Genomic DNA, 26,720 nt, shown 5'->3' on the forward strand with positions numbered 1-26,720 from the left:
GTCTTGCCGCTGGGTGGCGACCTGTAAAGCTAAACTAAGTAAACAAAACTGTAATTCTTATGTTCTGGATGTTAATCTACAAAGATTTCTCTCCTGAAAAATGTTTATTTGGGTGAGAGAAGCTCTTTCGTTTATTTACAGCAAACTTAGGTTTCCAGATTTCCACTGAAGCTGGAGCATTAGCATTAGCTTTAGCAGCTAACAACTAGAGGGTAATGCTAATGCTGCTCCAGCAGTGCTAGTCAGGGTTAGCAGCAGGCTACTGGTCAATAATACTCACCTCTGAATGGTGAAAGAGCTAGCACTTAGCACGGTTAGCGGCTAATGCTAATACTGCTGGAGAACTAAACTGAAACTCCTGTATCCTTAATACCTGACTGGTAGAATTCATACATAAGAAGCACCAGATTATAAAACACACTGACAATTTTTGGGAAAATTAAAGGATTTTAGTTGCATCTTATAGTGTAAAAAATATGGTAGACCTTCAAACTTCTTGTGGCCTTAAGATCAGCTCGAGAAGAGCGTAAAGAGCTTCATGGAATTGAGAGTTTCTACAGTCAAGCAGCTCCATCCAAACCTTAAATCACCAAACACAGTAATGCAGGTGAGCGGATACCTTTTGCAATGTAGTGTATCATCAGTTTAGACGCTTGTTTTTTCACCTGTAAAGTTACAATCTTGGGTATGCAGGGTATCTGTGTGATATTGATGATGTGCTTCCTAATACACCACACTAGCCATACTGACCAGAGCATGTTTTAGCTTTGTATTCAGTTGAGATAATGTTACTGTTACAGTTATGAATTATTTAATAATTCATAACATAAAATTATCTTATCTAATAATCCTCAAATGGTACTACTAACCTGCAAGGTGTATTTTATGAGTTTGGAATTGTGTCCGATCCTAAATCCTGTGCCTTTAACTACGGTTGAAAAAAGAGCATTATTATTTTTTTTAAATATGGATTAAAGCAAATAAATCTAAAATGAATAAATTAAACAAAACTGATTAAATGAGTAAATGTTTGTCTGAGTCTTTTATTTCATGCAAAACAATGCTTTTTATTTTACTATGTTGAACTTCTACTTACCCAGGTACTTAAAAGGATTTTACAGTGTTGGGATAACAGTATGTAAACTGATCATGAAGTGTTACCACAAAGGACAGCTTGGGAATGCCAACAGAAGTATAAGTGTTGAGGTGTTATCTTGTGATTGAGGTAAAAGTAGTAGCGAGGCAATGTAAATAATCTCAGAGCTGATTTAATATTCCTCAATCCACAGTATTCCAGGTGAGTAAATGGTAATGATCATGACTGGTGGCATCTGGCCTGAATTGTTCATGCAAACATACAAAAGACTCCACAAGTCATTGGTGAAAGTCACGGGACATGATTCTACTTCCTGTCTCATGACATTCGCCATTTCAGCCTACTAGTGCATCTCAAAAAATTAGAATATCATTGAAAAACTACTTTATTTCAATAATTAAAATGTGAAATATATTCATATATATCAATATATCATATATTATATAGATGCATTATACAAAGAATGATCTATTTTAAGTGTTTATTTCTTTTATTGTTGATGATTATGGCTTACAGCCAATGCAGATTTCATTTTCAAGCAGGACTTGGCACATTGGAATATAATCAAGAGGAAGATGGATGATGACAAGCCATCAAACCACCAAACTGAACTGCTTGAATTTTTGCACCAGGAGTAAAGCAGCATAAAGTTATCCAAAAGCAGTGTGTAAGACTGGTGGAGGAGAACATGATGCCAAGATGCATGATTAAAAACTGTGATTAAAAATCAGGATTATTCCACCAAATGTTAATTTCTAAACTCTTAAAACAGTCATTTCTCATTTTCTGTAAATAAATGCTCTAAATGAGAATATTTTTATTTGGAATTTGGGAGAAATGTTGTCTGTAGTTTATAGAATAAAACAACAATGTTCATTTTACTCAAACATAAACCTATAAAGAGCAAAATCAGAGAAACTGTAGTGGTCCCTTAATTTTTTCCAGAGCTGTATATAATATACGAGTTTCACATTTTAAACTAAATTACTGAAATAAAGTAACATTTTAATAATACTCTTAATTTTTTGAGATTCACTAGTATATAACACTACAAACACTGGGGATTGTTGTTGTGTCAGCTAATCTTAATCAATTCTGGTACTGATAAATTTTTCTTGGTTATGTATTATTTATTAGCTTGGCTAATAAATGGTCAGTCATGTGGTAGGAGGGTTAAATCAGTGTGCTTTTATTTTCTCCAGAATGTCTCTTTAAGTGATAAATATGTTCTGTTTGGTTCTTGAGGTTTGACCCTCTGTTAGATGATGTTATGTAATATAAGCTGGGTCTGTTGTTTGGGCTATAGTCTCATAAACCTTAGCTTACACATTAAACTCAGTGTGGAGCAGAAAGGAGGAGTCCAGAGGACTGAACTGTTCGGTGGTTCAGTTTGCACCTTGAACCTCCTCGCTGTCTCCTGCCCATTACACCCACCAGGATCCAGACAAGCAGCACCATGAGATACACCACAGGTAACCTGAGCTCTTACCTACCTACAGCCAGTCTGATCTGGATCATTTCTATCATCAATACAAGACCAGTGTTTAAAATCACTGCAAATAAAATGAAGAGAGCACTTCAGTTTCTGAATCAGTTTCTCTGATTTTGCTATTTATAGGTTTATGTTTGAGTAAAATGAACATTGTTGTTTTATTCTATAAACTACAGACAACATTTCTCCCAAATTACAAATAAAAATATTCTCATTTAGAGCATTTATTTACAGAAAATGAGAAATGACTGAAATAACAAAAAAGATGCAGAGCTTTCAGACCTCAAATAATGCAAAGAAAACAAGTTCATATTCATAAAGTTTTAAGAGTTCAGAAATAATCAATATTTGGTGGAATAGACTCTTGGCATGTTCTCCTCCTCCACCAGTCTTACACACTGCTTTTGGATAACTTTATGCTGCTTTACTCCTGGTGCAAAAATTCAAGCAGTTCAGTTTGGTGGTTTGATGGTTTGTGATCATCCATCTTCCTCTTGATTATATTCCAGAGGTTTTAATTTGGTAAAATCAAAGAAACTCATCATTTATAAGCGCTGTAGATTTCGTTATTGTATGCTTATCTGTATTATGGTAATGAGATGATCAGAAATACACATTGAGTAATGCCATAAAAGAATATATTTTGATTTCCTGAAGAACCATGTTTCTAATAAAGTTATTTTTTTTAGATTATCTAGAGCTTTAAAAATAGTACTAGCTCATATTTTTGTGTTAGAAGTAAACTGTAGGTTTTATATTTAGTTTGGCATAATTAAAAAAACTTATATAACTTTATAAAACATATAAAATTCCGTCTATCAAGGAAAATTGTGATATGATATTGCACAGTGTTTGTTAATGGCTTGTGGTCATCAATCTTCCTCTTGATTATATTCCAGAGATTTTCAATTTGATAATTCTTATTTTTTATTTTCCAGAGCTGTATATTTTTATTGTATGCTTATCTGTATTATGGTAATGAGATGATTAGAAATATACATTGAGTAAATACACATTGATTTCCTAAAGAATAATGTTTCTAATAAAGTTATTTTTAAATTATTTAGAGCTTTAAAAATTGTATCAGCTTTTTGTTCTTCAGTTTGGTACTGTATATCTTTAAAAACTTATATAAAATATATAAAATTCAGTCCATCAAGGAAATTTGTGATATGATATTGCACAGTATTTGTGTTTAGGCTGAGCTAATGTTAACGTGTGGATTCTGTTTACTCTAAACTGAGTGTTCACACATGATCTCAGGATAACAGAGATATATATTTTATTTTCACATTTCTGCCATTTAATAAAAATGTGTACTTTAAAATACTTTGTAATGCTAATCTGCATTATGATTATCAAATGATTTAGTATTTTTTTTCCAATGTTTTTTTCTGATATTATCATTTAGTCACTATTTGCTGTGTCCTTTTATACACCAAATACAATCAGATACAATCTCAAAAATGATGAGAACTAAACTATACTATAAAACAATCATATATATTTTTGTTTTTCCATTGAACCGTGATTTTGATAGAGATTATGAAGAAATATTTACATCAAATAAAGGTTCTTTATTTAAAGGACCTTTTAAAAGCTTATTTAATTTTAATAACATGTTTATTACATTTATAAAGAATTAAAAGCTGTTCGTATGTGGCATTACTCAAAGAAGCATTTAATGCACATTGTGTAAAGAGTGTAAAGGAGAGTTTTCTTAAAGTAAATGAGTAAATGGGTCATGGAAATTTACCATGGTTACGGGTAACCTTAAAATATTGTTAATTTTTAAACCAGGCAAAAATAGAAAAGAATGAATTAAGTGCTGAAGACCTGTTTATTAGTTTGTGTGTCCAGTATAAATTTTCCTTACACCTGAGTATAACAACAGAGTATAATAACAGAGTATATTAACAGAGTATATTAACAGAGTATAATAACAGAGTAATAACAGAGTATAATAACAGAGTATATTAACAGAGTATATTAACAGAGTATAATAACAGAGTAATAACAGAGTATAATAACAGAGTATAATAACAGAGTAATAACAGAGTATAATAACAGAGTATATTAACAGAGTATATTAACAGAGTATAATAACAGAGTATAATAACAGAGTATATTAACAGAGTATATTAACAGAGTATAATAACAGAGTATAAAAGCAGAGTATAATAACAGAGTATATTAACAGAGTATATTAACAGAGTATAATAACAGAGTATAATAACAGAGTATAATAACAGAGTATATTAACAGAGTATAATAACAGAGTAATAACAGAGTATAATAACAGAGTATATTAACAGAGTATATTAACAGAGTATATTAACAGAGTATAATAACAGAGTATAATAACAGAGTATAATAACAGAGTATAATAACAGAGTATAATAACAGAGTATATTAACAGAGTATATTAACAGAGTATAATAACAGAGTATAATAACAGAGTATATTAACAGAGTATATTAATAATAATAATAATATAATAATACTTTATTTTTATATAGCGCTTTTCTAAAACCCAAAGACGCTTACAGTCATCATTTGTGAAAACAAATAGAAACATTACACAACAAGTGGTGACAGACAATCAACATAGTACGAGAACAGACAGCAGGGATAAGTGGTATAGTACATTAAACAGAGGGAAGGCCGTAGGCAAGAGAAAAGAGGTGAGTCTTGAGTGTAGATTTGAACAAGGAAAGAGAGGAGGATTGTTTGACCACAGATGGGAGAGAATTCCATAGTTGAGGAGCAAGTCTGGAAAAAGCCCGATCACCAAAGCCACGGAGTTTAGAGGCTGGGACTTTAAGAAGTCCAGCAGTAGCAGACCTAAGGGATCGAGATGGTCTGTAAGGAAGAAGGAGGTTTGACAGATAAGGAGGTGCAAGATTATTTAATGCCTTATAGGTAAGTAAGAGAATCTTGAATTGAATCCTGTATTTAACAGGGAGCCAGTGAAGATTTTGGAGAACAGGTGTAATGTGTTCATGGGTGCGAGTGTGAGTGAGTAAACGGGCAGCTGCGTTTTGTACCATCTGGAGTTTATGGATAGAGGAAGAACTAATGCCAGCAAGCAAGGAGTTACAGTAATCTAGTCTGCTGGAAATAAAAGCATGAAGGAGTATTTCAGCAGTGGACTGAGTAAGGGATCGTCGAATTTTAGCTATTCTGCGCAGATGAAAGAATGCAGTTTTCACCACAGAGTTGATGTGAGCTGTAAAAGAGAGAGTGGAATCTAGAAGAACGCCCAAATTTCGGACTTGGGTAGAGGGAGAGATTACTGTACCGCCAAAGTTGAGAGAGAGAGTAGGAGTTTGATTGAGGACTGCTTTAGTGCTGATTAGGATGAGCTCGGTCTTATTACTGTTTAGCATGAGAAAATTGTCCTTCATCCAGTTCTGGATCGCAGAGAGACAGCTTTCTAAATGAGTAGTGGGTGGGTTATTGATAGAACTAGTGCTAAGATAAATTTGGGTGTCGTCCGCATAACAGTGGAAGTCTAGGTTAAAGTGACGCAACAGAGGCCCAAGAGGAAGGATATAGATGATGAACAGGAGAGGTCCAAGGACTGATCCTTGTGGTACTCCGTGTTTAATCACAGAGGTATGGGAGGAATAGCCAGCCAATGAAATAAATTGTTTTCTGTCAGTTAGGTAAGATGAGAACCAGTCCAGGGCAGTGCCAACGATGCCAAGTTCACAGAGTCGAGATAGAAGGATAGAGTGGTTAATTGTGTCAAATGCAGCACTTAAATCTAGAAGCAAAAGAATGTTTAGAGCACCAGCATCAGCAGCTACCAGTAAATCGTTAATAACCTTGACCAATGCCGTTTCAGTACTGTGGAAGGGTCGGAAACCAGATTGAAAGGGTTCAAATAGGTTTTGTGATTCAAGATAATGTTGCAATTGGCAGGCCACAGTTCTTTCAAGGACTTTAGACAGGAAGGGGAGATTGGAAATAGGGCGATAGTTGTTGAGGTCAGAAGGGTCGAGACCAGGTTTCTTTAGTATAGGAGTGACTGCAGCCGTTTTGTAAACAGATGGAACCTGACCAAGGAGAAGTGATTGATTGATGAGAACAGTGAGGTGGGGGAGCAAGGCAGGTACGCAGGCTTTAGTTAAGTTGGTGGGGAGTGGATCTAGAGCACAGGTTGTGGTCTTAGAAGACATTACAATATTAGCGATAAAGGAAGAGTCAATACTGTTAAAGGCAGCAAGAGAGGCGGAAGAAATGTTAAAATGAGAGAGGTTGGTAGTATGAGAGGAGTGAGAGGGGGGTCCAGAAGAAGCAGAGATCAGGGATCTATGAATATTTGCTATTTTGGAGTCGAAGAAGTGTAGGAAAGTGTTACAAAGGGCTGGAGAGGGTACAAGAGTGCTGTCTGGACTTTTAAATAGCTTATCAACTGTTGAGAAGAGGTGCCGAGAGTTTGTTCTATGCTGACTGTTAATGAGGTCAGAAAAGTAGGTTGTCTTAGCAGCACTAACAGCATCTCTATATGCAGACAGATGTTGCTTATATGCATTCGCATGAACAGTAAGTTTTGTTTTTTAACAGAGTATAATAACAGCGTATATTAACAGAGTATATTAACAGAGTATAATAACAGAGTATATTAACAGAGTATATTAACAGAGTATAATAACAGAGTATAATAACAGAGTATATTAACAGAGTATAATAACAGAGTATAATAACAGAGTATATTAACAGAGTATATTAACAGAGTATATTAACAGAGTATAATAACAGAGTATATTAACAGAGTATATTAACAGAGTATATTAACAGAGTATATTAACAGAGTATAATAACAGAGTATATTAACAGAGTATATTAACAGAGTATAATAACAGAGTATATTAACAGAGTATAATAACAGAGTATAATAACAGAGTATATTAACAGAGTATATTAACAGAGTATATTAACAGAGTATAATAACAGAGTATAATAACAGAGTATATTAACAGAGTATATTAACAGAGTATATTAACAGAGTATAATAACAGAGTATAATAACAGAGTATAATAACAGAGTATAATAACAGAGTATAATAACAGAGTATATTAACAGAGTATAATAACAGAGTATATTAACAGAGTATATTAACAGAGTATAATAACAGAGTATAATAACAGAGTATATTAACAGAGTATATTAACAGAGTATAATAACAGAGTATAATAACAGAGTATATTAACAGAGTATATTAACAGAGTATATTAACAGAGTATAATAACAGAGTATATTAACAGAGTATATTAACAGAGTATAATAACAGAGTATAATAACAGAGTATATTAACAGAGTATATTAACAGAGTATATTAACAGAGTATAATAACAGAGTATAATAACAGAGTATAATAACAGAGTATAATAACAGAGTATATTAACAGAGTATATTAACAGAGTATAATAACAGAGTATAATAACAGAGTATATTAACAGAGTATATTAACAGAGTATATTAACAGAGTATAATAACAGAGTATATTAACAGAGTATATTAACAGAGTATAATAACAGAGTATAATAACAGAGTATATTAACAGAGTATAATAACAGAGTATAATAACAGAGTATATTAACAGAGTATAATAACAGAGTATATTAACAGAGTATAATAACAGAGTATATTAACAGAGTATATTAACAGAGTATATTAACAGAGTATATTAACAGAGTATAATAACAGAGTATAATAACAGAGTATATTAACAGAGTATATTAACAGAGTATATTAACAGAGTATATTACCAGAGTATAATAACAGAGTATATTAACAGAGTATAATAACAGAGTATAATAACAGAGTATATTAACAGAGTATAATAACAGAGTATAATAACAGAGTATATTAACAGAGTATATTAACAGAGTATAATAACAGAGTATAATAACAGAGTATAATAACAGAGTATAATAACAGAGTATAATAACAGAGTATAATAACAGAGTATATTAACAGAGTATATTAACAGAGTATAATAACAGAGTATAATAACAGAGTATAATAACAGAGTATATTAACAGAGTATAATAACAGAGTATAATAACAGAGTATATTAACAGAGTATAATAACAGAGTATATTAACAGAGTATATTAACAGAGTAATAACAGAGTATAATAACAGAGTATAATAACAATGTATATTAACAGAGTATATTAACAGAGTATATTAACAGAGTATAATAACAGAGTATATTAACAGAGTATATTAACAGAGTATAATAAGAGTATAATAAGAGTATAATAACAGAGTATAATAACAGAGTATAATAACAGAGTATAATAACAGAGTATATTAACAGAGTATAATAACAGAGTATATTAACAGAGTATAATAACAGAGTATAATAACAGAGTATAATAACAGAGTATATTAACAGAGTATAATAACAGAGTATAATAACAGAGTATAATAACAGAGTATATTAACAGAGTATAATAACAGAGTATAATAACAGTATATTAACAGAGTATATTAACAGAGTATAATAACAGAGTATATTAACAGAGTATAATAACAGAGTATAATAACAGAGTATAATAACAGAGTATAATAACAGAGTATAATAACAGAGTATAATAACAATGTATATTAACAGAGTATATTAACAGAGTATATTAACAGAGTATAATAACAGAGTATATTAACAGAGTATATTAACAGAGTATAATAAGAGTATAATAACAGAGTATAATAACAGAGTATAATAACAGAGTATAATAACAGAGTATATTAACAGAGTATAATAACAGAGTATATTAACAGAGTATAATAACAGAGTATAATAACAGAGTATAATAACAATGTATATTAACAGAGTATATTAACAGAGTATATTAACAGAGTATAATAACAGAGTATAATAACAGAGTATATTAACAGAGTATAATAACAGAGTATAATAACAGAGTATAATAACAGAGTATATTAAGAGTATAATAACAGAGTATAATAACAGAGTATATTAACAGAGTATATTAACAGAGTATAATAAGAGTATAATAACAGAGTATAATAACAGAGTATAATAACAGAGTATAATAACAGAGTATATTAACAGAGTATAATAACAGAGTATATTAACAGAGTATAATAACAGAGTATAATAACAGAGTATAATAACAATGTATATTAACAGAGTATATTAACAGAGTATATTAACAGAGTATAATAACAGAGTATAATAACAGAGTATATTAACAGAGTATAATAACAGAGTATAATAACAGAGTATAATAACAGAGTATATTAACAGAGTATAATAACAGAGTATAATAACAGTATATTAACAGAGTATATTAACAGAGTATAATAACAGAGTATATTAACAGAGTATAATAACAGAGTATAATAACAGAGTATAATAACAGAGTATATTAACAGAGTATATTAACAGAGTATAATAACAGAGTATAATAACAGAGTATATTAACAGAGTATATTAACAGAGTATAATAACAGAGTATAATAACAGAGTATATTAACAGAGTATAATAACAGAGTATATTAACAGAGTATAATAACAGAGTATAATAACAGAGTATATTAACAGAGTATAATAACAGAGTATAATAACAGAGTATATTAACAGAGTATAATAACAGAGTATAATAACAGAGTATAATAACAGAGTATAATAACAGAGTATATTAACAGAGTATATTAACAGAGTATAATAACAGAGTATATTAACAGAGTATATTAACAGAGTATAATAACAGAGTATATTAACAGAGTATAATAACAGAGTATATTAACAGAGTATAATAACAGAGTATAATAACAGAGTATAATAACAGAGTATAATAACAGAGTATATTAACAGAGTATATTAACAGAGTATATTAACAGAGTATAATAACAGAGTATAATAACAGAGTATATTAACAGAGTATAATAACAGAGTATAATAACAGAGTATAATAACAGAGTATATTAACAGAGTATATTAACAGAGTATATTAACAGAGTATAATAACAGAGTATATTAACAGAGTATATTAACAGAGTATAATAACAGAGTATAATAACAGAGTATATTAACAGAGTATATTAACAGAGTATAATAACAGAGTATAATAACAGAGTATAATAACAGAGTATAATAACAGAGTATATTAACAGAGTATAATAACAGAGTATATTAACAGAGTATAATAACAGAGTATAATAACAGAGTATATTAACAGAGTATAATAACAGAGTATAATAACAGAGTATAATAACAGAGTATATTAACAGAGTATAATAACAGAGTATAATAACAGAGTATAATAACAGAGTATAATAACAGAGTATATTAACAGAGTATAATAACAGAGTATATTAACAGAGTATAATAACAGAGTATAATAACAGAGTATATTAACAGAGTATAATAACAGAGTATATTAACAGAGTATATTAACAGAGTATAATAACAGAGTATATTAACAGAGTATAATAACAGAGTATATTAACAGAGTATATTAACAGAGTATAATAACAGAGTATAATAACAGAGTATATTAACAGAGTATAATAACAGAGTATAATAACAGAGTATAATAACAGAGTATATTAACAGAGTATAATAACAGAGTATAATAACAGAGTATAATAACAGAGTATAATAACAGAGTATATTAACAGAGTATAATAACAGAGTATAATAACAGAGTATAATAACAGAGTATAATAACAGAGTATATTAACAGAGTATAATAACAGAGTATAATAACAGAGTATATTAACAGAGTATAATAACAGAGTATAATAACAGAGTATAATAACAGAGTATAATAACAGAGTATAATAACAGAGTATATTAACAGAGTATAATAACAGAGTATAATAACAGAGTATATTAACAGAGTATAATAACAGAGTATAATAACAGAGTATAATAACAGAGTATAATAACAGAGTATATTAACAGAGTATAATAACAGAGTATATTAACAGAGTATAATAACAGAGTATAATAACAGAGTATAATAACAGAGTATATTAACAGAGTATATTAACAGAGTATAATAACAGAGTATATTAACAGAGTATAATAACAGAGTATATTAACAGAGTATATTAACAGAGTATAATAACAGAGTATATTAACAGAGTATAATAACAGAGTATAATAACAGAGTATAATAACAGAGTATATTAACAGAGTATAATAACAGAGTATAATAACAGAGTATATTAACAGAGTATAATAACAGAGTATATTAACAGAGTATAATAACAGAGTATAATAACAGAGTATATTAACAGAGTATAATAACAGAGTATAATAACAGAGTATATTAACAGAGTATATTAACAGAGTATAATAACAGAGTATATTAACAGAGTATAATAACAGAGTATAATAACAGAGTATATTAACAGAGTATAATAACAGAGTATAATAACAGAGTATAATAACAGAGTATATTAACAGAGTATAATAACAGAGTATAATAACAGAGTATATTAACAGAGTATAATAACAGAGTATATTAACAGAGTATAATAACAGAGTATATTAACAGAGTATATTAACAGAGTATATTAACAGAGTATAATAACAGAGTATAATAACAGAGTATATTAACAGAGTATAATAACAGAGTATAATAACAGAGTATAATAACAGAGTATAATAACAGAGTATATTAACAGAGTATATTAACAGAGTATAATAACAGAGTATATTAACAGAGTATAATAACAGAGTATAATAACAGAGTATATTAACAGAGTATAATAACAGAGTATATTAACAGAGTATAATAACAGAGTATATTAACAGAGTATAATAACAGAGTATATTAACAGAGTATAATAACAGAGTATAATAACAGAGTATATTAACAGAGTATAATAACAGAGTATAATAACAGAGTATATTAACAGAGTATAATAACAGAGTATAATAACAGAGTATATTAACAGAGTATAATAACAGAGTATATTAACAGAGTATAATAACAGAGTATAATAACAGAGTATATTAAGAGTATAATAACAGAGTATAATAACAGAGTATATTAACAGAGTATAATAACAGAGTATATTAACAGAGTATAATAACAGAGTATATTAACAGAGTATAATAACAGAGTATATTAACAGAGTATAATAACAGAGTATAATAACAGAGTATATTAACAGAGTATAATAACAGAGTATAATAACAGAGTATATTAACAGAGTATAATAACAGAGTATAATAACAGAGTATAATAACAGAGTATATTAACAGAGTATATTAACAGAGTATAATAACAGAGTATAATAACAGAGTATATTAACAGAGTATAATAACAGAGTATAATAACAGAGTATATTAACAGAGTATAATAACAGAGTATATTAACAGAGTATAATAACAGAGTATATTAACAGAGTATAATAACAGAGTATATTAACAGAGTATAATAACAGAGTATAATAACAGAGTATAATAACAGAGTATATTAACAGAGTATATTAACAGAGTATAATAACAGAGTATATTAACAGAGTATAATAACAGAGTATAATAACAGAGTATATTAACAGAGTATAATAACAGAGTATAATAACAGAGTATATTAACAGAGTATAATAACAGAGTATATTAACAGAGTATAATAACAGAGTATATTAACAGAGTATATTAACAGAGTATATTAACAGAGTATAATAACAGAGTATAATAACAGAGTATATTAACAGAGTATAATAACAGAGTATAATAACAGAGTATAATAACAGAGTATAATAACAGAGTATATTAACAGAGTATATTAACAGAGTATAATAACAGAGTATATTAACAGAGTATAATAACAGAGTATAATAACAGAGTATATTAACAGAGTATAATAACAGAGTATATTAACAGAGTATAATAACAGAGTATATTAACAGAGTATAATAACAGAGTATATTAACAGAGTATAATAACAGAGTATATTAACAGAGTATAATAACAGAGTATAATAACAGAGTATATTAACAGAGTATAATAACAGAGTATAATAACAGAGTATATTAACAGAGTATAATAACAGAGTATAATAACAGAGTATATTAACAGAGTATAATAACAGAGTATATTAACAGAGTATAATAACAGAGTATAATAACAGAGTATATTAAGAGTATAATAACAGAGTATAATAACAGAGTATATTAACAGAGTATAATAACAGAGAATATTAACAGAGTATAATAACAGAGTATATTAACAGAGTATAATAACAGAGTATATTAACAGAGTATAATAACAGAGTATAATAACAGAGTATATTAACAGAGTATAATAACAGAGTATAATAACAGAGTATATTAACAGAGTATAATAACAGAGTATAATAACAGAGTATAATAACAGAGTATATTAACAGAGTATATTAACAGAGTATAATAACAGAGTATAATAACAGAGTATATTAACAGAGTATAATAACAGAGTATAATAACAGAGTATATTAACAGAGTATAATAACAGAGTATATTAACAGAGTATAATAACAGAGTATATTAACAGAGTATATTAACAGAGTATAATAACAGAGTATATTAACAGAGTATATTAACAGAGTATAATAACAGAGTATATTAACAGAGTATATTAACAGAGTATAATAACAGAGTATAATAACAGAGTATATTAACAGAGTATATTAACAGGCTTATGTAACAGTGCAGTGAATTTTTGTTAATAATTTATACAGGTCATTATTAGAATACTGTGTCTTTTTGATCTGTAAACTTCACAAAATCACAAAAATCACTTTTTAAATATTTAATTCCTAAGTTTTTTAAATATTTACCATATTTATAAGACTTGACACTACTTTATTGTCTGTCATCCACACATCCAACTTCATGGACATGTCACAGCAAACTGCACAAATTTTTGATAAAAATCATGGTCAAGCTAGTGTTGTTAACATGTTAACTGTTCACAGTGAAATTTTGTTACAAACATACATTTTGATTTAATTTTATACTTGATATTTTACCACAACAGAGTTGTCCAACTTAAGCAATACCTCAGTTTTATTTAAAAAATATATTAAATCAAGTTATAATTTTAATGGCTGAATATACAGCATGTGAATATAAAACAGTATTAGGATTGTGTTGTCTGGGGCTCCGAGTGGTCAGCAGGTTTAGCGCTGTCACTATGATCAAGAGATTGCTGGCTTGAATCCTGGTCATGCAGCTTGCCATCAGCTACCAGAGCCCCGAGAGAGGTGCTCTTTCCCCTCATCACTCTTAGGGTGATGTGGATCAGCACAAGGCTGCGTCTGTGAGCTGATGTATCAAAACCGAGTCGCTGCGTTTTCCTCCGAGTGTTAGCGCTGTGATGCTACTTGGCTACTTCTCCCCAAAGTATCTTCCTCCAGCTTTGAAGAGGTTTTTATTTTGTCACTCTTGCTTTGAGGGGTTTGATATATTTTAGTTAATCCTGGAATTCAGCAAAACTGCTTTGTGAAATCATTTAATTCATCATTTGATTTAAAATGCTCTTCACAAATATATTTTATATGATTTGATATCAGGTCAGGGGTTGCACGGCTATTGAGTAAGTAAATGTTTAATGGATGGCCTCTGATAATAACTGTAACTGTCAGCTGTTACCTGAGATTATGACTGATTAACAGATATACTGATATAATTGGTGAACTACAGCCAAACCTACAATACAAAGGTTAGAACACATGTGTAAAGCACTGAGACAGTACTTACTGAAGTGTTTCTGCTTTAAATTATTGTTTGACAATAAACTTTTGTCAAAAATTATTTATTGGTAAAATTCTCTTTCTGGATACTCATTTATTATCTATTCAGTTCCTATTACTGACAAGTATTACAGAACAGACACTGTAATGCAAAGAACTACAAAATAATTAGGTTTGCTGTGCAAAATAAAACACAAATAAAAATATTTATATATCTGTTAAAGCCTCATATACTGTACATGTTAGAGTAAAATGTTATGTTTATAGTATAATAAAACATATGTTAATAATTTACCGATCTAGATCTTATTATGTAAAAAATAAATTATTGATAAAGCTAATGATAGCATCCCGTTCTGTTAAGCTCAACTGGGCAATTCAATCAAGTGGTCACACAACTTTTAAGTTTAACTTTTAACTTTTAACTTTCTATTTAATCTATTTGTCTGGTGAGCTGCATCATAATGTTAGTCCTGACTTACTGGATACTGAATATGGCTTGCTAGCACTTTTACTAAGCATTTCTTTTGTTTGTTCTTCTTTGTTACCGACTCCTTTTTGTGTTTTTTTTTCTATCCCTCTCTTGTCTTGCCCTTTTTATCGTTTGTTTAACGTTGCTGTCCTGTTTTTGTATTTGGACTTCACTTGCCTTTTCCTCTGCCTGTTAGAATTTTTCGTGACAGAATACCTGCCCAGGGAATAAAAGAAACACAGGGGTATTTATACAAGGTAGTCCAGGTGTGAGCAATTAGAAGTTCGGCGAGCGTGAACACAGGACTGACAAACAATCACCAATAAAGTTGTGGATAGAATTGCCATTACATATTCTATTCAATGAGGGGATTAAGATCAAACAGCCATAGAGTTAAAGAAACTGTCTGGATACAAGGCCTGTTTAAAGGCTAAGGAGTTTTTATACTCAAGTTGTCAAGTGGTTTTTATGTATAGATTTACATTTATTTGAGTTCTGTTTCTGGCAACTCTACCCAACTGAGCCGTGTGTTTATTAGTGTGTATGTGTGTGTTTTTACTGCATGGGTGGGTTAAAGGCGGAGGCCATATTTTATCTCACACTGAGATAAGACTGGATACCCCTGGTTTAGTAGCATCTAAACATATAATTTAATATTTAATATATATTTAATCATTATTATCACAAACATTATCACATACTTTATTGATATTACAAAAGATCACAAGCTTTTTAAAGGCATTGGATTGTTTTATATTTACAGGGGCAGCGAATGCAACAGAACCACCACAGTAAGTATCTTAACTAAGAGCTTCTTCATTATTAATCTTAATTTCAAGACTGACTGACTGAGTGAAATGTAAGCAGGCCTCCACTACAGCTTTACCGAACCATGTCTGTCAGATTGATGAATACATGTATGATATAATAATAATCTGTTAATATAAATTGAAAGTCTCTTTGTAAAAACTTTATATGACCACAATAACCACTTTTCATCTTCACAGAAAGTTCACCTTTAACCCAAAAGAGGGAATTGACAATCCAGCCTTAGTGATTTCCGATGACACAGGTACCAGCCATCCTCCATCCTTTCTGCTGTAAAAACAAATAATACATAATCAGTATGAATGCAATGATTTTCAACACGTATGGGCCCATATTTAATTCATGATAGAACATAGAAACATATCAGATACTGAAACTAAAACATTTTACCAATTCCTGAAAATCTCATTAAAATTTGATGGGAAAAAGTGGTACTAATAAAAAACAGCTGCAAGATCACTGGTCTGAATCCCCGTCATGCAGCTTGCCATCAGCTGCCGGAGCCCGGAGAGAGCACAATTAGCCTTGCTCTCTCTGCGTGGGTACAGGAGATGGCGCTCTCTCTTTCTCCTCATCACTCCTAGGGTGATGTGGATCAGCAGAAGGCTGCATCTGTGAGCTGATGTATCAGAACCGAGTCGCTGTGCTTTCCTTGAAGAGAAAATAGGATACAAACTAGAAAAAATGTAATAAATAAATAAATAACAGAAAATAATAAAATTGTAATTGTGAAGTGTGCGAAAGGTTGGATACTCTTATAAGCTAGTACTTAATATCTGATTTTACAGAATATTCTATTCTGTTCTATTTTATTCTATTTTCCACTTCAAACGTGATGAATCAGACTAGACTTTTATGCATTTAAGCTAAATTGTACAATACTAATGTTGCTAAAAAAAAAAGGATGCAATAGGAACAATTTCCTTGTTCGCTTTTCTTCACTACTGAGTATAAATAAGCATTTTAGAGAGACACCGTCTTTTTGAGAAGCAAAGACTGACAAAGGTCATTGTGAAGACATTGGATATTCCACCATCTCAATCCGTAATATTATCAAAGGATTCTGAGAATCTGGAGAAATTCCTGATACATCAGCTCACAGATGCAGCCTTGTGCTGTGGAAAGAGCGCCATCTACTGCACCCACCCAGAGAGAGCAAGGACAACTGTGCTCTCTCAGGGCTCTGACAGCTGATGGCAACCTGCATGACTGGGATTCGAACCAGCGATCTCCCGATCATAGTGGCAGCGCTTAGGAGCTCTAATTTACTTACTCATATTCTAAACGATCTGAATTCTCCTCAGAGCCGGCGGTGAAGCCGCGGTTATGTCTGCTGAAGCGAGAGGAGGGCGAGGGCTTCGGGTTCTTCCTGAGGAAGGAGAGGAGCTGCAGGGGTCATGTGGTTCAGCAGGTATCCCCGTGGAGTGCAGCAGAGCGCAGCGGCCTGAGGGACGGAGACAGAGTCCTGGAGGTCAATGAGGACTTTGTGGACAATCAGGAGTATGAAAAGGTAATAGACCTGCTTCCTAACAGAACTGCAAAAAAACTAAAAATAAATAAATAAACACTACAGTGTTTCTGAGCTCAGTGTTCTCAAGGTGGCCTAGATTCCCAAAGTCACTAATGCTGTACTAAAACAGCGGTCTTTAGGGTAAATGATGAATGCTAAATGCAACAATGAATTATACTTATCTGGATCAGATAAGATTCTATTCTGATTAGATAAACTCTATATAATGGTACAGTAATTAACCCAAACGTTTGACAGCTTGTCTGCTTACCTACTGGGCCCAAAAAATCCAGCCCGACTCGGCTCGAGCCCATGCAATTTCAACCCAAGCCCGACCCGATCCACCAAATTCACTTTTGATTATGAGCTCGAGCCTGATTTAAACCCGATATTTTTTTTGGAAAATAGAGTGTTAAACCTGAGATTTTAAAAAACATCTTTAAAACATATTTTTAAAAAAAATTACAGTTAACATTGTAACACTAAAGAAGCGTAGACCTAATATTTAAGAAAAATCAGTAAATTAGGCTACAAGAATAATGTCTGAATGACTTTCCTCTAAGATAATTTAACATGGTTTAAGAATCAGGCATCGGGTCGGCCTCGGGCAGAAAATCTAAACTGTAATTTATATTCTGATTGATTGTCTCACTTGTACTGTAAATTTTTATATCAATGTTTTATTAATTTATATTTTAATGCATTAACATAGAAGGTTGGTCTGCCACTAATGATTCTCTTAATAGTTTCTTCTGAATAAAAATGGTCTTGTGGTTAAATTTGGTGTTTAAGCTTTTACATGCCACGTTTTCCCCTTTAGCTGGCTTATTATGAATCTGGGATTGCATCAAAAAAATAAACAAAAGTACAAACTAGTTAACAGTTAAAACTTAAATTTCCCTACTTTAACACACTCTGTATTGGGCTTTAAATTAATAATGATTAATAAATCAAGTGTATTGAAACAAGACCAGTATTGAGAAACATCACATTTCAATCTGATCACTGGTTAAATATGAGAGTGAGAGTTCTCTTACCTTTTTTAATCTACAAACACAGATAAACGCACCCAAATAACCCCCCAAAACAACATAAAACCCTCGCAATATCCCCAAATAAAGAAGACCAAAGACTTTAAAAGCGGCGAGAGTGATCAGTTGTAGTGGAAAAAACAAGCCAAAGAGTTCTAAAAGCTGTGAGAATGATCAGTTGTAGAGGAAAAAACAAGCCTAAGAGTCTAAAAGCGGCGAGAATGATCAGTTTTAGAGAAATAAACAAGCCAAAGAGTCTAAAATCTGCGAGAGTGGTCAGTTGTAGTGGAAAAAACGGGCAGAATAGTCTAAAAGCGACGAGAATGCGCAGTTGTAGCGGAATAAACGAGCCAAAGAGTCTAAAAGTGGCAAGAGTGTTCAGTTGTAGGGGAATAAATAAGACAAAGAGTCTAAAAGCTGCGAGAGTGTTCAGTTGTAGCGGAATAAACGGGCCAAAGAGTCTAAAAGCTGCAAGAATGCTCAGTTTTAGCGGAATAAACAAGCCAGTGTCTAAAAGTGGCGAGAATGCGCAGTTGTAGCGGAATAAACAAGCCAAAGAGTCTAAAAGCGGCGAGAATGATCAGTTGTAGGGGAATAAACAAACCAAAGAGTCTAAAAGCGACGAGAATGATCAGTTGTAGCGGAATAAACAAACCAAAGAGTCTAAAAACGGCGAGAATGATCAGTTTTAGCGAAATAAACAAGGCAAAGAGTCTTAAAGCGGCGAGAATGATCAGTTTTAGAGAAATAAACAAGCCAAAGAGTCTAAAAGCGGCGAGAATGATCAGTTTTAGAGAAATAAACAAGCCAAAGAGTCTAAAAGCTGCGAGAGTGGTCAGTTGTAGTGGAAAAAACGGGCAGAATAGTCTAAAAGCGACGAGAATGCGCAGTTACGGCGCAGAAAACGAGCAGAAGAGTCTAAAAGCGGCGAGAATGCACAGTTGTAGCGCAGAAAAAGAGCCAAAGAGACCAGCAGAGTTGTGTTCTGTTCGGCAGGTGGTGATGAAGGTTCAGGCGTCTGGGCAGCAGTTGTGTCTGCTGGTTCTGAGGGCGGAGGATTATGAGGTTGCCGTGTCTGAAGGAATGGATCTCGTGGCTCTGGCCAGGGCACACAGAGGAGAAGACTGCGCTCGCCCACGTTTGTGCCACATCAGCAGAGTACCAGGCCTGGGTCTGGGCCTGGGCATCATCCCCATTGAAGGTAACTTCTTCTAACAGTAGAGCTACGTTTGTAAAATATGGCAGGACAGGTTAAAAAAAAAAAGTTTCCTGAGTAGTGTAGGGCTCAATGATTTGGGAAAATCTACTTGTACCTAGGCTAGCTTCAATAAAGAGATGCATTAGTACTGCCAGCATTGCTGCGGATGTTGAAGAAGTAAAAGGTCAGCCTGCAGTGCTCAGACTGTACACCACACACTGCATCAACTCTGTCTCTATGGCCATCTCCCCAGAAGCAAGCCTCTTCTGAAGCTGTCACACAATAAAGCTCTCTAACCGTTTGTTAAAGTTGTTTAATTACTGGATAGGTTAAAGGATAGGCCAGGATAAACTGATTTGGCTCAGATTGTGTTCTTTAGCTTTTATGGAGCATGTCAAAAGTCAAGGGGACACAAAACTAGTTCCAATGTTAATACTGTTTTATATATATATATATATATATATGTGTTTGTACAGGTGAGAGAGGAAGGTATTACTTGAGTCCAGTTGGAGAGGGTCCAGCAGAAAAAGCAGGAGTTCAGCCAGGAGATCGTCTTATCTGGATGAATGGATCCATGGTCTCTACGCTCACTCATTCTGCACTGGCCAAAATGGTAAGTGTTCACTGTAGATCTAAAAAAATCTTTAAGCTATTTTTCAAATGCTGCTTTGTCTAACAATCTCTGTTCTCTTTCGTTTGTTGCTGGCAGTTTAGGAAGAGTGCTGAACACGTGACCATCATGGTAATAGACAGCAGAAGTGAAGCGAGCTATGCCCGCCGGAGGCTGCCCATCCTTCCTGCTTTCGCCAGTGTTCACAACCTTCCCCACAGACCGAAAACCCTGCACCTTGTCCAGGGACCACAGGGCTACGGCTTCCTGTTACGCCAAGAGAAGCTCTCTTCAGGACGTATTGGTGAGACAGCTACAGAACATATACAAACGTTCTTGAAATTAAAGGTACTAAACAGCCAGGCTGCATTTGCTGGGCCTTAGAGCAGACGTGTAAAGGCCTCGGTATACTTTATGCAGAGACAATGTTCGTGTGGCTTCAGCGAACAATGTGGCGTAATTGCAGAGAAACGAACATCTGCAGATGTTGCACAGGGGCTTCGTTCGCTAAGTCTTGCATATGGAAGCTGGGCGAACTCCACGGCCAATGACACTATGCGATAACGCCTGTGATTGGTCGTTAAAAAAGGAGCGAGTTGTGGAGTGTACGAGGCAGGCAATGCGAGGCGTCAGAATGTATGCCAGCTCTACTTCGTGCAATGCTCAAGAACTTCGTTTCGCTGGAAGTATGCAAAGCCTTTACCCTCACTGCTCTGCGGTTGAGGCAGTGAAAGCTGTTCACTAGTGTATATATGTTCGTAAAATGCTATTGGGTTAAAGTTGGAGGCCAAATTCCATTTGTGTCCAACACAGATGCGTTTTCGCACTCTTGCACAAGCTGAGAGTATTAAGGTGTACTTACACTAGGCAATATGTGCTATTCCCGGGCATGGTTACTTCCCAAAGCATGGCTTGATTGACTAGTGTGAAGAATTCGACACCCTGCAAGGAAAAGCACCCCCTCTCAGGAGCAATGTGTGACGTGTATATCTAAGTAAGTTAAAGTGGCTTATTTACACTTTTATCAAGAAGACAGAGTATATGCACTCCAAGGAGAGGGTGCTTTTCATGGCGGGGGTGTTGAATTCAGCACAACACCGGAAGCCCACTGAGCAGTGAGTTACGAGTAATGGCATAAGTGTGCTCGGGCACGGATTGTTTAAACGCAGTGTGAGTGCAGGCTGGCGGGGGAGTGGGGAGGGGGCAGCACCCAGTGTGAATTCTCTCTCTTAGCTTTGCCTTCAGTTGATTTGAAGTATGCTATGTTTGATAGCTCACCTGATGCGGGAGGTGGATCCTCACAGTCCAGCAGAGTTGTCAGGGATGGAGGACGGGGATATGCTGCTAGCAGTGAACGGAGAGCAGGCGGAGAACAGAGAGCACGAGGACATCGTCAGCAAAATACGACAGAGCGGCCAGCAGGTCACACTGACCACCATTTCCATCCAGGGCAGAGACTACTACACACAGGTGGGCACTTTCATGGTTCTCTAATGTATTACTATATATACAGATGGGCGACGATGGGATGAGAGAACAATTAACATCCCAATAAACTCAGTGCCAAGGTTAGTCTGTAGTAGATTCTAAGATTTCTAAGCTGGATTACTCACTGTAAATTGATGACACGTCAAGAGCAACAAACTGGTAAGATTTTGATGCCATTTTTAATATCATAGCAGCCATTGATTGTGTCATATCAGTCCCATTTCTCGGTTTGAAGTATGCATCTGAAGCCCTATCCGACCTGTTCCATAAACTGTCATTATGAGCCCAAACCCAATTTAAACCCAACATTTTCTGAGTAAGTAAAACGTTTAAACTGAGCTTAAAAAAAAAAACATTCAGGATGTTTAAATGAGAATAATCAGTTCAGAATGATGTTAATTAACATTGCAACACTAAAGAAGCACAGACCTATTGTTTGAAAAAACGTTTATTAAGAACAGATGTCCGAAAGATTAACACACGAACAATGCGAACAATAATCCACAGCCTAAACATTGTAAAGATAGATGTCTGAATGTCTTTATTCTAATCTAATATAATTTAACATGGTTTAAGAATAGAAAATAATTTCTAAACAAACTAATTTTTATATTGAGCGCAATATGGACCAAAATAAATATAGCATTAAAATACAGACACCTACATCTTAGACTGTTTTCTTGAGCCCGAACCGAACGTGGTGGGAAATCTCGGGTCATGTCCGGTTGGGTTCGGGCAGAGAATCTAAGCTCTACTGTCCACGAAAAGCAACTTTTAGCTTTTTTTTTACTTTAAGCAGCTGCATTATTTAGATCAGGGGTGTCCAAACTACGGCCCGCGGGCCATTTGCGGCCCATTTCCTTTTTTGGAGCGGCCCGGAGGTATTTTAGAAATAGAATTAAAGTTAGCCCGCTGTAAAGCAGGTTTTTATAATGTGAGATTCAAAGTTTGAACGCTAGGTGTCAGAAATGGGCCAAAGAGTCTAAAAGCGTAGAGAGTGCGCAGTTGTAGCGCAGAAAAACGGGGCAAAGAGTTTAAAAGCGTAGAGAGTGCGCAGTTGTAGCGCAGAAAAACGGGGCAAAGAGTCTAAAAGCAGAGAGGGTGCGCATTTCTAGCGCAGAAAAACGGGGCAAAGAGTCTAAAAGTAGCCATAATTAAGTAGTTTAATATTAAGAGACATCATGAAATTAAACATCAGTTTTAAAAATCTTAGTTTACACAACACTGTCAAAGATAAAGATAGTAAGTCAAGTAAAATGGTGTGTAAATGAAATAATCAGGAAAATGTATTATTTAAAGTGGTATATTTCATTATTTGTTTTATTACAGAGTCTGTGGCCCGTGACTTCAAATATATTTCTCCTTCTGGCCCCCAACAAAAAAAGTTTGGACACCCCTGATTTAGAACATCTGGAGATTTTGTGGACTGTGTTTTGCTATACCTTTTGTTATACCTAAATTAACTCTAATATTGTTCTTATTTGTCTCCTCAACAGCTTGGTTTCTCACCCTTGTTGTTTTATGATCAAACCAACCCGAAGAGAGAGAGTTTTCCCGAGCCCACTTTACCACGCAGAGACCTGCCATCAAACTCCCCGTGTCCTCGACTGTGTGTCCTTCACAGAGAAGGGACAGGATTCGGCTTTAACCTGGCCTGCGTCCAGAACAGGACAGGGACCTACATCAGCCAGGTTCTCCTCTGTTCTCCTTATCTACTATACGTTCCTGAACTGAACCCATGCTGATCTTCTCCAGCTGGATCAGAGTAAGATTTTTATTTCCTGTCTGCAGGTGGTGGAGGGGGGAGCTGGAGAGAAGGCAGGTCTGTGGGAGGGGGACGTGGTGGTGGAGGTGAACGGGCAGAAGGTGGAGGAGGAGCACTTTGAGGAGGTGCTGAGGACCATTAAGAAAGCAGGAAGTCCTCTCAGGCTGCTGGTTCTGGAGAGAGCAGGTTATGAAAAACTCCGAAAGAGCGGCTTAACCATCAGCTGTGGCCTGATCTCACACAGCATGCAGGTAAGAAACACACCTGTATCCAAGATACTACAAAGTACTGACACTGGTAAAAAGTACGAGTACAAGTTTTGGAAAATATGTGTTATGGTGTTATAAAAAACATTACTTAGAGACACTTAATACCTTCCTATTCATGCAATTATTTATCTCAAATGTTAGAATTTCTATCTTCTGTGTGGGGATTTTAAATTCCACGCCCTTAAAGGTTCGATTTTAATGGAAGCTCATTTCTGACACCTGAAAAAAAATGAGGATCTTTCACCAAGGCAATATAATGAGAAACTAAGTCATAATTATGAGATAGTAAGTCATGATTATAAAACAGTAATCTCATATTTAGGGCTTACTATCTCATAATTATGACGCAATTATAACTATGTCTCATAATTATGACTTACTGTCTCACAATTATGGGAAGGTTTTAAAGAGTCATAATTATGTTCAAGACAATTCATAGACAACTATGAAACACTAATCTCATAATTATGGATGAATGCCTCATAATTATGACTCATAACTATCACATTCTGTATTATAATAAAGACTTAGTTTCTCATTTTTATGACTTACTATCTCATAATTATAGCATTTGTTATTATAACTTTGTCTCATAATTATGACTTAATTATAATTGTCTTAATTATGACTCTGAATCTCACAATTATGAAACCAACTTTTAAAATGCTATAATTATGAGATAGTAAGTCATAATAATGAAACAACAAAGACTTACTATCTCATAATTATGAGACAAAGTTATAACTATGTCCCATAATGATGAATTACTATCTAATAATTATGAGACAAAGTTATAATGAGTCATAATTATGAGATAGTAAGTCATTGAGATAGTAAGTCATAATTATGAAACAATGTTATAATAGACTCATAATTATGAGGTAGTAAGTTATAATTATGGATTAATGTCTCATAATTAAAAATAAGTTTCATATTTATGACTTACTCTCTCAATTATGACTTATTATGACTAATTATGTCTCATAACGATTATTTAGTATCTCACGGGACTTACTGAAGCTCCGTATTTGTTTTCTACAGGTGGCAAAAATGAGCTTCCATAGATTTCAGCATTGAGGTTTTAAAGATATTATTATTATTTTTTTTTATATATATTATTTATATTTTGTTTACAGGTCCCAGATTCTACACAAGACTGTTTTGTGTGACGGATTGTGAACTTTATCCAATAAACTCAAGAATCATCGTCCTGCTGAAACCACTGAATCACATCTGCTGTCCTGTCAATGAAGATGTGATATATCTAAAATACAATAAAAGAACTGCATGCATTTAAAATGCTTTATTAAACCTCTAACCTTTAGATGCATAAACGTTTCTAGCTGCATCTCAAATAACTCATTACTCCCTGTATAATAAACTTCATGTACTTCAGATTTTGTTGTATGAATAAATGTTAATATTGTTTTATTACAAATATATAATGCAAACATTAGTATCTGTGTTAAAATAAAAAGACAAAATATATTGCAGTATTACAAATAAATGATTTTTCTTGTTATAAATGACTTAAGACAGAAGATATATTTAATGAGGTATAAAAACATTTATTTTTATTGTCATCAGAATTCATACAGAATGCAAATAGAAATGTATAAAACATGTCTTATTTGTCTTTGTAAACATGTAAATATTAAATTATATTTCGATTACATTCTAAAATGTATGTACTCGCTGTTTTGCATTGTTTTTATTTCATATTTTCTTATTTCTTCTACGTTTTTACAAAGTTCTCATTTCCTCATACTGTTAATCCAAAGATTTATACCAAAATAAAAATGTATTTAATCAATTCCACGTCACATTACAAATGTATGTAAAATACAATTTTACTGTATAAAATGTTTTTTTTTTAAGGTAAAAATCTTTCCTCAAAGTTACCTAGTCCCTATTTACCTAATCTCACTTTTCTTTAGTTATTTTATCTTCCGTTTTCTCTTATTTCATTATTATTAAAGGAGAGGGCACAATCAAAGGCAGATTTAAGTTTAACATTTAATTTCTTTATATATACTTCACATATAAAATGAATATAAAGCTGAGGATGCTTTTATTCATGTTCTCATTCCCATTGCAATTCCATTAAAGCATTTTAAGACATATATTTGATATATGATATTTAAGACAGATGTATGTATAAATTAATCAGTCACAGAACTCTGTCATCATGTAAATAAAGCTGTATATGATAGTGTTGATGTTTGCT

The 26,720-nt window shown here is 32.9% G+C and overlaps 1 protein-coding gene across 1 annotated transcript; it reads left to right on the forward strand.

The window, feature by feature from the left end:
• Nucleotides 1-2,464: 2,464 nt before the first annotated feature.
• On the forward strand, nucleotides 2,465-26,708 carry pdzd3a (PDZ domain containing 3a). The gene is made up of 11 exons (XM_022675312.2): nucleotides 2,465-2,568; nucleotides 16,558-16,585; nucleotides 16,802-16,866; nucleotides 17,927-18,132; nucleotides 20,160-20,364; nucleotides 20,838-20,974; nucleotides 21,071-21,275; nucleotides 22,245-22,441; nucleotides 23,956-24,150; nucleotides 24,251-24,475; nucleotides 25,630-26,708. Exons 1-11 carry the CDS (start codon nucleotides 2,553-2,555, stop codon nucleotides 25,660-25,662), a joined length of 1,512 nt encoding a protein of 503 aa, XP_022531033.2. The 5' UTR covers nucleotides 2,465-2,552; the 3' UTR covers nucleotides 25,663-26,708.
• The last annotated feature ends 12 nt before the right edge of the window (nucleotides 26,709-26,720 follow it).

Source organism: Astyanax mexicanus, chromosome 18 (assembly GCF_023375975.1).
Source record: "Astyanax mexicanus isolate ESR-SI-001 chromosome 18, AstMex3_surface, whole genome shotgun sequence".
Lineage (NCBI taxonomy): Eukaryota > Metazoa > Chordata > Actinopteri > Characiformes > Acestrorhamphidae > Astyanax > Astyanax mexicanus.